The following is a 15788-nucleotide window of genomic DNA, read 5'->3' as shown; positions in this document are numbered from 1 at the left end:
TACTGTGTCGTTGGGCTTCGGCTGTATAGTTGGGCTGTATACTGTGTCGTTGGGCTTCGGCTGTATAGTTGGGCTGTACACTGTGCCGATGGGCTGGGGCTGTATATTTGGGCTGTATGCTGTGTCGATGGGCTGGGGCTGTATAGTTGGGCTGTACACTGTGTTGATGGGCTGGGGCTGTATAGTTGGGCTGTATACTGTGTCGTTGGGCTTCGGCTGTATAGTTGGGCTGTACACTGTATCGATGGGCTGGGGCTGTATAGTTGGGCTGTACACTGTGTCGATGGGCCGGCGCTGGCGCTGCTGCACGCTGCCTGGTGGCGGCGCTGTCCGAAGCCCGTGATAAAAGCGGAGGGGCAGCGCGCGAGCCCGGGCAGAGCGCGCGAGCAGGAGCAGCCGGTGGGACATTGGTTGGATCGTTACCGGGGGAACCCGAGCTCGAGAGCGCCCCGTGAACAACTCACCACTCACCACTCCAGCCAATCACCTCCCGCCCCTCCTCCATCACAGTCAGTAACCGCTCGCCTGCCCGCTGCGCGCCGGGGCCCAGTGCGGCCATGGAGTGAAGCCCGGGAGAAGGGCAGGAGGAGCCGCCGCCAGCCAGCACCACAGAGAGCCGAGAGCGGGCTGGACTCGCAGTGTCCGGGGGACGAGGAAGAGAAAGACAACCGCGATGAACCGGCGACCGCCGAGGATTTAAAATCTGGGGCGAGCTGTGGACCCGAACCCCCCCTGCCACCACCCTCCGCCGTGATTTACTATTGTGCAATTTTTAATAATTATATATATATATATATATACACACACATTAATTAATTAAATTAATTGTGTTTTAATTCGGCGGCGGCAGCGGAGGGGTTTGTTCTCTTTTACCGCGATGTTGGCCGGGGCCAAGGACAATCCGTGCCGCAAATTCCAGGCCAATATTTTCAATAAGAGCAAATGTCAGAATTGCTTCAAACCCCGGGAGGTGCACTTACTGACGGACGAGGACTTGAACCAGGTGAGAGCGAAGGAGGAGGGCTTCCTGTCCAAAAGAGAAAGGGCATTTTCTTGTATTTTCACATGAAATGTCTTTTTTTTTTCCTTGGCAGATTTTCTGGAGGGGCTGATGGTGGGGAAACGGAGTCTTTGTTATTTAGGGAGAGAGGAGATGGGGGGGGTGGGGAGTAGTAATAATCAGCTTGTGTTTTGGCTCGGATCATCCCACCGATTCTCAGCCTGGCTTTACTCGGGCCCTGGAGGGGAGAAAAGTGGCCGAGAAAGAATATATTTAATGGGGCAGAAACCCCTGGGTTTGCTCTGATATTCTGTTGTTTTCCTGCTTTTCAGTAGGATTTCTCCTTTTAAAACTTGGAAGGAAGGGCATTTTCCTCCTTTCCAAACCCTTTGCTTTCTTTTTTTCCCCTCTCCCAATCCTATTTATTTTAATGTATGGATTTGAGATTTATCTATCACTTTTTTTGTTGTTTGATAAAACTTCAGTTTGGCGTCAGTTTTTTAACTCCTCCCCTCCCCCCCACTCCAAATCCCACCAAAACATTGTCATTTATTTGTAAAAGATTTGAGAAAATGATAGTGAAACGATTGTATTCAAAATAGAGTATGTGATTAAGTGTCCAAAGGTACTAGACTCCACTGTAAAGGACTAATACAGGGTATATCCATTCCTTGAAATTTCTAGAGTATGCTGTAGGTTGAATAGAAAAAAAATCAAGTTGATATCTCTAGACGAAATTTCCACAAGAACTTCTACTGTGACCTCCCTGTATAGAGAAAAATAAGTAGCCTCTATTGAAATTTGCACAAACCATATTTAATGTAGGTATAAAGTGTGCTTTGCAATATATATATATTAACTGAAGTGCTCTACCCAGAAGCAGATTGCATTCCCGAGCTAGCTTTAATAAACTACTATTTTTTTTCTGTTGTGTTGCATTTGTTCTGCTGTATTGGAACTTACACTTTACTCCTTGAAATGTGGAGAAAATGTTACATTTAAGGCTTTATTTAAAAGCATATTGCTTGGGGATAAATGTATCATTTGTCTCTGCATTGGTGTATTATTGGTCATTTTTCTCAAATGTCAGACGCTTCTATACCATAGTCTTGCGTTCTACTATTCTTAGTGAAATAACCTATAACACGCTGATAGTGATGTGGTGTTCTGTTACTGGATCCTTTTTATATAAAAAAAAATTGTCTTGGAAAATCTTTGCAATATTGGTTAACTGACAAATAACCAGTTGAATATTTTTTTAATTACTGAAATTCATAAACATTCTTTTGACTTTACAAATAACATCCTTGTTTGTTGAAAATATTTATTTAAGTCACCTTTTAGAAATTGAGAATGATGTCTTGAAAAATAATTCTTCAAAAAGTAATGTCAAACGGACAAAGCAAGTGTATCCTCTGCAGTGGTAATTTAGAGTTACAGTGAAGCCACTTATTAACCTGTCCACTAAGTAATAACTATTAAATTAATGATTGTTCCTACTTTATCTACCGGTTTCTCATTTGAGTTGTCCTTGCACCGTGATAATTCTAATCTACAATAATCAGGATAAATTTGAACTTGACTGAGAGCTAGTTGAAATTGAATATTTATGGTATGCTGAGATCCCTTCCATTTCCAAAGTGAAGAATCAGTAAACACTTTTGTTGAAATGTTGCATGCATTAAGTGTTTTGCTATGGTAGTGATTGTCTTGCACCAGTCAAACCACAATGCTAAATTGGAGACTGGTGTACGAAAACTTCTCATAGCTCTGATGTAGCCTAAAACCTCATTGCTTGTTTATTAAACTCTCTTGTTTATTGAACCCCATTTGTTTGTTAAATTCCTTCCTTTATTGCTGTTAAATCTGTATTTATATTTTTCAAATGTTAAGAGCAAGAATGACTTGATTGTAGCTGTAACGTGATTATTTTTAAAATGGACGGTAACTGGTTAGAAAATGAAAGGTAGTGTTGTGGTTTGACAGGTTGCTCAATTGCAGTATTGATTTGGTCGTGTGATAATCTTGATGTATACTATGCTTAACTATATCTTCCAGTTGGTTACTCCAAAGATAACACATTTTGATATGTAGGACTTGATTATGTTTAACATCTGGAAATCTGGTGTCTGAACTGTCGATGGTGTTACAGGATATTGTGATGTATACTGAGCTATTGTGTTATGCAAAACTAGGAATGGTGTGACATAGTGGAGATTTTCTTTAGAATTTGACCAGATGGTTAACTGGATGTTAAATTTAATGTTAATTGTGGACTTGTATATGGTGACTTGTGATTTATCTCCTCTAAGTGAAACTGTGCTGTCCCTTCTATCAAGCCTTTATACTGCAATGATCTTGGTTAATGTTGTATGCAAAATGTTCACAGGTCATGTGCTAGTATAAGATAATTGTAGTGGGCTGCTGCTCCTCTCCTGTTCTGCTGCTTGTTCAGCCACTCCTGTACTCTGGAGTTCCATGCCTAGTTCCCTGCCCCTTTGCACCTCCATCTTTGCTTTCAGAAATTTCCTCCACTTCAACTGTACCTTTTGACCACCCACCCTAACCCTCTTCATTTTCCCTTTGAACACCAAGGAGTGAAAATGTAAAGAGCTTTGAAATCTCTTTCTGCACATGAGAAAATGCAAGTTGTTGTTGACGTTTGAATGTTTTACTGTAATTATTTTCCCCCTTGCATGTCAATTAGGGATGATATTTTGCAGAAGAATTTGAATACAATTTGTGTATTTGGACTAAAATGGTAATATTTCATGGCCACTGTTTACTGCAGCATATATGCAAGACCGTTTTGTTTGGCTGGAAGACTTAGCTGGATTACCTGGGGATAGTACCACTGCCTTTTTTTTTAAACAGTACCCAAGTCCCCCTCTGTTTCACTCTGTCTTACTCCTGTAGTCACTTTTCAACTTTACTTTTCCTTTCTTTCCCTCCTCCCCTGTTTTGGTTAACTCCTTGCCTCCTCCAGTCTTTCTGCAGGCTTCTATAATTCTGTTTGTTATCACCAAATGGGCACTATCTGACTTACCTTGATTTGTCTTTTTGACTTTGATTTCTGTGCTATTGGCTTTGCTCACCTCTCCACCTGTTGTTCATGCTTTTAAAAAAAAAACTCCAATTAATCTGCTGCAAAAAGTTTGTAAAGCTATGCAGTTTCTTTTCCTTGTAGCATGTTTCAGCACTGGAAACATTCCTAATAGTTTACAGCAATTTTTCACTGTTTATAAATTAGAACCAGCACAATGAGTACAACAATATGGACTATCAAAGCCGCACGTCGAACTAAAATGATAAAATGGTGAGGAATTGCAATACAGGAATCGACAAAACTCAAACAGATGTCAGGAAAAACAGACTGGACTCGATCAATTGCTGTCCAAGCTCCAGTCTGGAGGAATAAGCAGTACCCAGTTGGCCAAGAAGTAACCAGGATCAGGCTAGGTGGGCGGGTCCTTAGAACCACAAGGACCAGTAAGGGGGAGCTGATGCCCAAACTGACCATTCTCCAAGAATAGCAGAAGCAGCAATGAAAAATGGAAGAAAGTGGGCAGTGCACTTATCTGAAAAAATCTGGTCAAAGTTTTTGGTAGGAGATTAGAGTAGAGAAGGCTAGGAGGAGATTTGACGGAGGTGTTTAAAATCATGAAGTGTTTAGATAGAGTAAATAAAGAGAAACTGTTTCCAATGGCTGAAGGGTCGATAACCAGAGGCACAGATTTAAGGTGATTGGCAAAAGAACCAGAGGCGACATGAGAAAAAACCTTTTTATGCGACGAGTGGTTAGGATTTGGAATGCACTGCATGATAGGGCGGTGGATATAGATTCAATAGTAGCCTTCAAATGGGAATTGGATAAATACTTTGAAGGAGAAAAAATTGCAGGAATATGGGGAAAGATTGGGGGCGTGGAACTAACTGGATTGCTCTTCGAAACAGTCAGCACAGACTCAATGAGCCGAATGGACTCCTTCTGTGCTGTGCTATTCTATGATTCTAAGATGATGGACAAATGGTTGTGGGCATGGGGAAGGAAAAGATAAAATAAGATGGGAAGTAAGAGTGAAACAAAGGAGCAGGAAACACCAGAGGCTGGGTCAAAGAGGAATGGCTCAATTCAGAATTCTCTAAGCTCCAACGTCAGTGAGTTGAGTTTTGCAGTGCCATGCCTGGCCCACGAGCTGCAATGAATAAGCATGGTCAGGGACCCTGGGGGTAATACCTTTGGTGCAGTGATGTCAAAAAGGAAACCTTTCAAAAAATTTAGTTTCAGAAACCCTGAAAGAATACAGTTTTTTTTTTTGCCTGGGTTGTCTTCCAGAGTCATCTGATACAATTACCATGCTGAGGGAATAATCTGGCACCACACAACTAGAATACAGTATCAAAGTTCAAACAGAAGGAAGTCAACAAGGTAGCTCCTGCACAAACCCATCTAGTAGTGACTGAATCCTACAGTGTAGTGGGTTAGGACTTCGGGTGATCCCAGTAACACTATTAACCTCATCCAGGATCGAGCACAAATTCTTAGATCATAGGACGATTTGAGATGTGGGAGAGGCCGTCATTGCTGTCGCAGGACTTGCAACAAACATTGGGCTTTTCTAGATACTGTTAATTTATGTCCGTTCACCTACATTATAACATTTTTTAAGTTGACTTTCCTGCAAATCATTACCAGGTGTCACCTTGGAAGTTGAGATATTTCTGGTCATAAACTTTAACCAAAATTCACCTCTTCCAGAGACCAGATGAGCTCCTGATATCCATTTATAAACCTAAGTGAAACCAGTTTGTTGCTTTGAAAAAGGAAATCTGCGGATCTGAGTATTGATTAAAAAAATCAACATCTTTAATATTGCACTGTCGTTTACTGTTTGCGCTGTGTAAGACTTTTTTTTTTCCTTTTTAGTTTGTAAGATTCTTAAAACTTTGCATTTGTGCTACTAGTATATATGGAAACATGGGTTGAGTTTTGCATTTGCACATAACATATAGGATAGTAATTTTTCTGAATTATGTTGGGGAAGGAAGAAAAATGGCTGGCATTCCACATGACTATTCCACTCTTCTCTTCCCAGTCCCTTTGTCCCTTGACACAATATCTTTTTTTCCATAAGTAGCAAATCCAGATAAAGCAGCCATCTATAACAAAACCTTTTCACACAGACAAGAAAAGTAATGGCAAAATTAAATTGTGCAGCATCAATGTTATCAATGTGCTGTCGCACTTGTTTGATTTATGTTCATTTAGACCATGAGATCACTAAGCTGGATCTGTACACTGGTTTCTTTGTATTTTGTTAACGTAATAGTGATTGAAAAGAAGGAATCAATGTGATTTTTTTTTTTGGAAGAAAAAAATAGCTTTTGTATCTTTTTTGGATGGGTTGAATATTTTTGTTTAAACTGAGTGACGATGATCTAATTGATTCAGTGCTGCAGTAATGTTTGTAAATTCAACTGTGTGTTAATTCAGTTCCCCCATACTATTGGACACTTCATTCCAAGTTACTAAATAGCGATGTGTTCACTATTGTATAGCTAGGGCTCAGTGGGCAGCACCCTCACCTCTGAGTCAGAAGGTCGTGGGTTCAAGTCCCACTCCAGAGACTTGAGCACAAAAATCTAGGCTGACACTCCAGTGCAGTGCTGAGGGAGTGCTGCACTGTCGGCGGTGTTGTTTTTTGCTGAAACATTAAACTGAGGCCCTGTCTGCCCCCTCAAGTGGATGTAAAAGATCCCATGGCACTATTTTGAAGAAGAACAGGGGAGTTCTCATTCGTGTCCAGGCCAATATTAATGTATCCACCAACATCACTAAAGCAGATTATCTGGTCATTATCACATTGCTGTTTGTGGGATCTTGCTGTGCGCAAATTGGCTGCCGCGTTCCCTACATTACAACAGTGACTACACTTCAAAAGTACTTCATTGGCTGTAAAGCGCTTTGGGACATCCTGAGGTTGTGAAAGGCGCTATATAAATACAATTTCTTATTTTAAATGAAGTTATACATACATGATGATGGAGAAAAGCAAGACAATTTTAAACTGTTTTTTAAAATGGCTACTAATGGTGAGACCCCTTAATTGCAGCTTTTAACTAGTATTCCACGTAATAAATACACTTTCCAAAATGATAGCACCTGATTAGGTCTGAAGCTGAAAGTTTACTTGGCATCATAGACTGGTGAATTACAGTAGTGCAAATCTTCTCAATGGCAATTTTCTTTTTCTTTGTACAAAAGTGTCAGCTTGGTTCAGTGGTAGCACTCTTGCTTCTGAGTCAGAAGGTCATGGGTTCAAGCCTCACTCCAGGCCTTGACCAGATAATCTAAGCTGGTACTCTGCAGTGCTGTCTTTCGGATGAGGTTTAACCTTTGGCAGTGTTCAAACAAGAGCAGGGGAATTCTCCCTTTGTCCTCGCCAACGATTATCCCTCAACCTACACCACCAAAGACAGATTAACTGGTCGTTTATCTTATTGCTGTTTATAGAACCTTGCTGTGTGCAAATTGGTTTATTCATTGTAAATTGGGTTTACCTACATGATGGTGACAACACTGGAAAATTATTTATTGGCCGTGAAGCATGTTGGGAAGCCCTGAGGACATGAAAGGTGCATTTTCATTTTTTGTTGTTTTTTTTTGTTCCCCTGATTAAGTCATTTTGACGTCCTTTCTGGCATTCAAAATGGTGTATGGCATAGCAGTTGGTAAATGCATTAATATCCTTTTTGGGGAAGTTAATCTGGGCTCCCAGACTTTCCCTGAGGGACATATGTATTCTATCTAAAAATAATATTGGAGTAAGCTGAACTTACTTTCTGGAAGGGATGCATTAGGCGATTTTACTGTTGAACTGAAAACAGTTGCAGTATCTTTTAGCTGCTCCTAGTTTCTAGAATTGTTAATATTCTATTGAGTGAATTACTATTTTACAAGAGCCAAATATAATTTTGCTTTTTGATGGATTTTCATTTTAAAGTATGAAACTAGCCCTTTATAATATTCTTGCAGGCAGCAGCTGGCATACTGCATTGACCAAACTCAGTTTTGCAAAATGAAGAAAATAGAGCAACAGTAAAATTGAATGTTAAATATTAATGAAGGAATGTTCATCCATCATATTTTGGAAATTCATCGTTAATTAGCTCCCACACTTTTTAATAGATGGTGCACATTTGTTTGGCTGGCAGTATAAAAATCATTTAAATACATATTTGCAGCACCAGACTCGTTATAAACTTCATTATAAACATTTTTTTACCCATCAAGACAGATTAACATTGGACCTTTTTATTTTAAATACTTTTGGAACAGAACCTCTATTTCAGATACCCTGGGGATAAAAACAACACCGAACATAAAAGTGCTTCACATTATTGCTAAATCTTCAAAGAAAGACTTGCATTTGTATAGCACCTTTCACGAATATCCCAAAGCGCTTTACAGCCAATGAAGTACTTTTTGAAGTGTAGTCACTATTGTAATGTAGAAAAAGAAGGCTTATATCAAATAGTCTTTTCCACCTTTGCGCTCTGTGTACTGCTCAAAGGCTGGAGAGGCGATAACTGCAACAGATAAAAGTAACAAAGGCAAAGAACTGCTGAAACCTGGTGCAGACACGATGGGCTGAAGGGCCTCTTTCTGTGCTGTATAACTCTATGACTCTATGATGCTGTAAATCTGAAATAAAAAACAGAAAATGCTGGAAACAGAGTTAAAGCTTCAGGATGATGACCTTTCATCAGAACTGGAAGAATGTCGAGATTTAACAGTTTATAAATAAGTACAGAGGTAGGGGAAAAGGGGAGGAGGAAGAAAGACAAAAGGCAAGGTCTGATGGGGTGGCGGGCAGAAGTGATTAAATGGCGGGAATGACCTACGAAGAGAGATTAAATAGTTTGGGCTTGTACTCACTGGAGTTTAGAAGGTTGAGAGGGGATCTCATCGAAACATATAAAATTATGGCAGGCCTGGACAGGCTGAATTCAGAGAGAATGTTTCCAATGGCCGGGGAGCACAGAACCAGGGGCCACAGTCTAAAAATAGCGGGCAAATCATTTAAAACAGAGATGAGGAAGAATTTCTTCACTCAAAGAGTGGTGAGCCTGTGGAATTCCCTGCCACAGAGGGCTGCGAAGGCTAATTCAATAAATATTTTCAAGAGAGAATTGGATATATTTCTGAAGGCTAAGGGGGTTAAGGGTTACGGAGAAAAGGCGGGGACGGGGTACTGAACTGGTAAGATCAGCTATGATCTCAGACGAAGATCAGCCATGATCTCATTGAATGGCGGAGCAGGCTCGAAGGGCCGAATGGCCTACTCCTGTTCCTATCTCTATGTTTCAAGGAATGACTGTTCAAGGCAAAAGGGGGTGGTAATGGAATAAGAAAAGAAACAAAAGATGGGTCTCTAAGGTGTAAATTGTTACAGCAGATCCATTAGCAGCACCTGCTGTCTGAGAAAAGGGGAGCGGTGGTTATTATGTCAAGTTGTTAAGCTCATTGTTGAGGCTGGAAGATGAGGTGCTGTTCCTCGAGCTTGCATTGAGCTTCATTGGAACAGTGTAGGAGGCTGAGGCCAGAGAGGTCAGAGTGGGATGGAGAATTCGTGGCAAGCGACCGAAAGCTCAGGGTCATGCTTGCGGACTGAGCTGAGATGTTTAGCAAAGTGATCACCCAACTGCGTTTGATCTCCCCAATGTAGAAGAGACTGCATCGTGAGCAGCAAATGCAGTATACTAAGTTGGAAGAATCATAGAACCACGGAGGGAATGTTCCATTCGGAATACTGAAAGGGGGAGGGCGTCAAAGAACTAGGTTTTAAGGAGTATCTTAAAGCAGGAGAGAGAGGTTTACAGAGGGAATTCTAGAACTTGGGGCCTAGTCACCTCTCCCTCCAGATAATAGCTCCTACCCACATTAGCGGATATCTGCTCAACCATGCCATCTTGTATGGCCTCTACTTCCATCATCTCGATCACAGACTAGGCTATCTCTGGCCACTTCCTTCTGTGTCAGCCCCTGGAATAAACTCTTTTTACCACCCCCCACCCCCCAAATTGCTTACAACTGCACTTTTAAACTCCTAGCTTCCTCGCTCTTGTCCCTCTATTTGTAACAATACTTCTGCAGCTGTCAATCTGCTCAGCATCTCCCTTGCCTCCAAATCTTGATGCCCTAATATTCAATAAAACCTTTACCCACTCCCTCCTTGGTCACCCTCCCTCCCCATAAGGCTCCCATCTTCCCACTCAAGTCCAGGGAGTGCAGACATGAGCGTATTTAGCGCACAACTTGTTTAGTCACTTGTTTTGCTCTCCTTTGCCAAAACCACTCGCTACTCCAGGATCATTCTGGAAAGCAAAGTTCACCTCGGGCTTCTTTTCTTCACTACCAACCATCTTTCAATCCATCTCCACCACTCCTCACACCCAATGACAACGGTCTCAAGGATGTCTTTGTCACTAATTTTGAGACCATCCATTGCAACTGTCTCTGCTGCATCCCCTTGCCCACAAAGCCAAATTTTCCCCAGGGTACCCCTGCCCCTCCCAGCTCCGAACCCAGGTTTTTCTGAAGTTTTTCTCCCATCTACCTCATTCCCTCTGAACTCATCTTGTCCATGAGACACGCATTCTGCTCTCTTGAATCCATTCCCACAAAACTGCTGAGCACGAACTTCCCATCCTGGGCCCCATGCTAGCTGATATTGTAAATGGTTCCCTTTCCTCAGGTACTATCCCTTTCCCTCTAATAACTGCCATCATCACGCTGTTCCTTTTTATTAAAGAAAACACCCTTGACCCCTGCCCTTACAATCTACTCTCTGATCTTCAACCGTCCCTCTGATATCCAACCTCCCTTTGCTCTCAAGCTTTTAAATGTATCATTGCCACCTAAATCCATGCCCATCTTTCCTGCAACTCCACATTTGAATCTCTGTAATCGGGTTTCTGCCACTGCCACAGCACTGAAACGGCCTTAATCAGTCACAAATGACATCCTCTGTGACAATGGTGCACTATCCCTCGTCGTCCTTCTCAACCTCTCTGCAGCCTTTGAGAAGGTTTTACCACACCATCCTCCTGCAACACCTCTGTTGTCCAGCTCAGTGGGACAATCCTCACTTGGCTCCACTCTTGCCTATCCAATTGTAGCCAGAGCATCTCCAGCAATAGCCTCTCTTACTGCCTGCACTATTACCTCTGAAGTCCTCCAAGGATCTATCCTTGACCCCTCGTCTTCCTCATCTACATGCTGCCCCTTGGCAACATCATCTGAAGACATGGGGTCAGGTTCCAGATTTGCATTAACGGTATTTGTAAAAGTGACCATAAAGGTGTTGGATTGTCATTAAAAACCCAACTGGTTCACGAATGTCCTTCAGGGGAGGAAACCTGCCGTTCTTACCCAGTCTGGCTGGACCACATAAAGCATTAGCGGGTCCTGCTTTGGTCTGCCAAAATTGCTCACTATTCCAGAATCATTCTGGAATGCAAAGATAAACCCTGGCTTCCATTCTCCACTGCTGACCGTCGTCTTGAACCCCTCTCCCCGGTCTCCTCCGACAGCAAGTGTGAGGAGCTCATGGACTTCTTCGTCTCTGAGATTGAGACCATCCGTTCAGCTGCCTCTGTCACTTCCCTTCCTTCCCCTAGCCCACCGGGCCAAACTTCCTCTAAGGTTCCCCCCTGCCCTAGTCCTGAACTCGCATCTTTCTCCAGTTTCTCTCTGATCTCCCCTCATGACCTCTCTGCACTTATCTTGTCCATGAGACCCACTTCCTGCTCCCTCGACCCTATTCCTACCAAACTGCTGACCACACAACTTCCTTTTCTGGCTCCCATGTTAGCTGACATTGTTAATGGTTCTCTCTCCTCCGGTACTGTCCCCCTCTCCCTCAAATCTGCCGTCATCACCCCTCTCCAAAAAACCAACCCTTGATCCCTCCGTGCTTGCAACCTCCCTTTCCTCTCAAGTCCTTGAATGTGTTGTCGCCACCCAAATCCGTGCCCATCTTTCTGCAATTCCATGTTTGAAACCCTCCAATCAGGTTTCTGCCCTTGCCACAGTACCGAAACGGCTCTCGTCAAAGTCACAAATGACATTCTTTGTGACTGGGACAAAGGTAAACTGTCCCTCCTCATCCTTCGTGACTTGTCTGCAGCCTTTGACATGGTTGACCACTCCATCCTTCTCCAACATCGTTCAGCTGGGTGAGACTGCACTCGCCTGGTTCCATTCTTATCTATCTTAATTGTAGCCAGAGTCACCTGCAACGGCTTCTCTTCCTGCTCCCGCATCGTTACCTCTGGTGTCTCCCAAGGATCTATCCTTGGCCCCCTCCTATTTCTCATCTACATGTTGCCCCTTGGCGACATCATCGGAAAATACAGCGTCCGTTTCCACATGTATACTGATGCCATCCAGCTCTACCTCACTACCACTTCTCTCGACCCTTCCACGATCTCTAAATTTTCATACTGCTTGTCCGACATCCAGTTCTGGATGAGCAGAAATGTTCTAAAATTAAATATTGGGAAGACTGAAGCCATTGTTTTCAGTTCCTGCCACAAACTCTCTTCCCTAGCCACTGACTCCATCTCTCACTAAGGCTGAACCACACTGTTCGCAGCCTTGGTGTCATATTTGACCTTGAAATGAGCTTCCGACCACATATCCGCAGCATAACTAAGACCGCCTATTCCCACCTCCATAACATTGCCTGTCTCCTCCCTTGCCTCAGCTCATCCGCTGCTGAAACCCTCAACCCTTTGTTACTTCTAGACTTGACTATTCCAGCGCACTCCTGGCTGGCCTCCCACATTCCACCCTACGTAAACTTGAAGTGATCCAAAACTTGGCTGCCTGTGTCCTAACTTGCACCAAGTCCCGTTCGCCCATCACCCCTGTGCTTGCTGACCTACATTGGCTCCCAGTTAAGCAACGCCTCGATTTCAAAATTCTCATCCTTGTTTTCAAATCCCTCCATGGCCTCGCCCCTCCCTATCTCTGTAATCTCCTTCAGCTCCACAACCCCCCCGAGATATCTGCGCTCCTCTAATTCTGCCCTCTTGAGCATGCCTGATTATAATCGCTCAACCATTGGTGGCCGAGCCTTCTGTTGTCTAGGCCCTAAGCTCTGGACTTCCCCTGCCTAAACCTCTCCACCTCGCTACCTCTTTTTAAGACGCTCCTTAAAACTTACCTCTTTGACCAAGCTTTTGGTCACCTGTCCTAATTTTTCCTTATGTGGCTCGGTGTCAGATTTTTTTGTCTTATAATACTCCTGTGAAGCGCCTTGGGATGTTTTCCTATGTTAAAGGCACTATATAAATAAATACAAGTTGTTGTTGTGACTCCAGTCCCACACCAATTTTACAAGCCACTCAGTTTTACTAGGGATGGACATTAAAGGCTGGCCTTGCCAGCGAGGCCCTGGTGAATCAATTTAAAAGTAATACTGGTCTACTGCTGGTGGTAGTTTGAAGTGATTTAGTTATGTATTGGGAAACTTTGACTTATATTGCCTCATTTTTTTAAAACTCCAATGTATTGTTACTTATATGCTAAATAAGTCGAGTGAACACTGGGGGGTGGGGAGGAAAAAAGATGAGTTGTTACAAGAAAATGGACTAATTTCCTCTTTGTCTCCCTTCAAAGCATTGCTGGAATATAGTTCTCAAGTAGCCATTGTTCATGTATGAGCTTTGACTGCGAATGTTAGCAGTATATGCATCTGCAAGGAGCATCACAGTTGAGCCCAATTCTGTCCTTGCTTGATGTCTGTACATGCACATTTCCAGCAGGGGTCCATCAGGAATGGGAACTCTGGTTATTTTTTTCTTCTCATTTTCTTTGCTGCTGAGACTGGTTGTAACGCTCCTACTGTTGCCTTGGCTGAGATCAAGTAACTCAGCACGGTCTAGGATTGATCTGTAAGGCTCAGCTAAGCACTAGATAGACTTGACATTGAGGAAGCCTTTCTTTTGCTCGGTTCGCTTTGGTCTACAATCCATTTTTTTGTTATTTTGCATATTTTTGTTTTTAAGCAATAAGAAAGAAAATTAAAGACTTGCCTTTATATAGCGCCTTTCACGACTTCAGCATGTCCCAAAGCGCTTTACAGCCAATGAAGCACTTTTGAAGTGTAGTCACTGTTGAAAGGTAGACAGCCGATACCAGCAATGTGACGATGACCAGTCAATCTGTTTTAGTGATGCTGATTGGGGGATAAATATTGGCCAGGACACCAGGGATAACTCCCCTTCCTTGAAATAGTGCCATGGGATCTTTTACATCCACCCAAGAGAGCAGATAGGGCCTCGATTTAACGTCTCAGCTGAAAGACGTTCCCTCTGACAGTGCAGCACTGGAGTGCCCACCTAGATTTATGTGCTCAAGTCTCTGGAGTGGGGCTTGAACCCACGACCTTCTGACTCGGGCAAGAGTGCTACCAACTGAGCCACAGCTGACACTGGTGTGCAGAAGGTGCAAATGTTCTCCAGGTCGAAAGACCTGAATTAACAAATTAAAGCCGAATGATCCTTGAGGGTTTATGATTGTATCTCTACTGATGTTGATAATTTTGCACTCATTGGCCCTGAAATTAGATCGGGGGCTTGCCGCGCATGCAAGCCCCCGATCTGCACTCACCCTGCGCGCCAACATCTGAAGCCCGGGCCTGCTTGCATTTCCTGTCAGTGGCCCGGTTCAGCTGTCGGCGCGCTGTGCTAACCTGACCCAGCGGAGTAGTTAGTGCGATGTGCCGGCTGGGATCAGGTGAGCACTGTGCAGCCAATCAGGGGAGGGGAAACTCATTCATGAGTTTGAGAGTATGGGCTGCCAAAACACTACTTTAACTTTAAATAAAATTAAGAAAAAATCCCACTGATTATAATAACTATAAATAAGTTTTTAAAAATGTTTTAAACAATTAATCAATTTTTTGAAAAAAATAAATTTTTTAAAAATGGGGTCTAAAACTAAACTTACCATCCTGTAAATTCTTAAAAAATAACAAACCTGTGGGGGGGGAAAAAAAAATTTCTACATTGTACTAAAAGCTCACTTACCTGAAAAACTAAATACTTACGTCTTGTTTTTCCACGCGTAAAGACCAGAGGCCTTTACACTCGCGCAACTTTGGGGGGGAAAAAAAAGGAATTTTACTGCGCACGCGCTGCCTGTGCAGTCGCGCGCGTTCTGCCTCTGAACCCCTTTGTTCAGAGGGCAGGAAATGCCAGTTTTCCCCGCATGCGCTGTGCATGCTGAAAACCGGCATTTCCTCCGGCCAGACGCGTGAGTACCCCCACCGTACTCGCGCGTTGGGACAGGAATTACTGGCCCATTATATACTGACTTATTAGTGTTGGGATCATTGCCATCACTGGTGGCCAGGAATCTGAGCACTTTTGTGTAGTAGATTGGATTTGTGTTCAGACAACTAAACATAGATAGGACTTTCTTGGTGAGTTATAATTTAGTTCATTATTTCCACCCACGCTGTTAAACAGATTTGTACTGCTAATTGACTAGTATTTTTGCTGTCCTTTTCTAAAACACAGATGTTTTTACATTTGCCATATTATGTTATTGTGATAGTCATCAAATATAATGGCTGTCACTGAAGAGCACAACACATAATTTTAGTCAGAATGGAATGCTCGTTTGATTATCAGGACATTTTAAGTATTTTAACATTTATTGCTTGTTTTCTGTAGAGAAGGCCCTTGAGTTCAAAAGTTTACTTTTTAAAAATTC

General features: G+C 42.8%; 1 protein-coding gene across 3 annotated transcripts in view; it reads left to right on the top strand.

Annotated features, from left to right (window-relative positions):
• The first annotated feature begins 363 nt into the window (after positions 1 to 363).
• Positions 364 to 15788, top strand: part of LOC147102652 (uncharacterized) — a 449465-nt gene continuing 434040 nt past the window's right edge. For 2 of the 3 annotated variants that reach the window (XM_085963337.1, XM_085963338.1), the window contains exon 1: positions 365 to 1003. In XM_085963337.1, coding sequence (XP_085819463.1) covers positions 878 to 1003 — 126 coding nt within the window. In that variant the 5' untranslated portion in view covers positions 365 to 877. Of the gene's footprint in view, positions 1004 to 15788 lie in introns of all 3 variants that reach the window. The other variant, XM_085963336.1, reaches the window with a different exon arrangement.

The sequence above is a fragment of the Somniosus microcephalus genome, chromosome 21 (genome assembly GCF_052327205.1).
Source record: "Somniosus microcephalus isolate GS21.2 chromosome 21, FLI_Smic_1.0, whole genome shotgun sequence".
In the NCBI taxonomy this organism is placed as follows: domain Eukaryota; kingdom Metazoa; phylum Chordata; class Chondrichthyes; order Squaliformes; family Somniosidae; genus Somniosus; species Somniosus microcephalus.
This window is presented reverse-complemented; position numbering and strand designations above follow the sequence as displayed.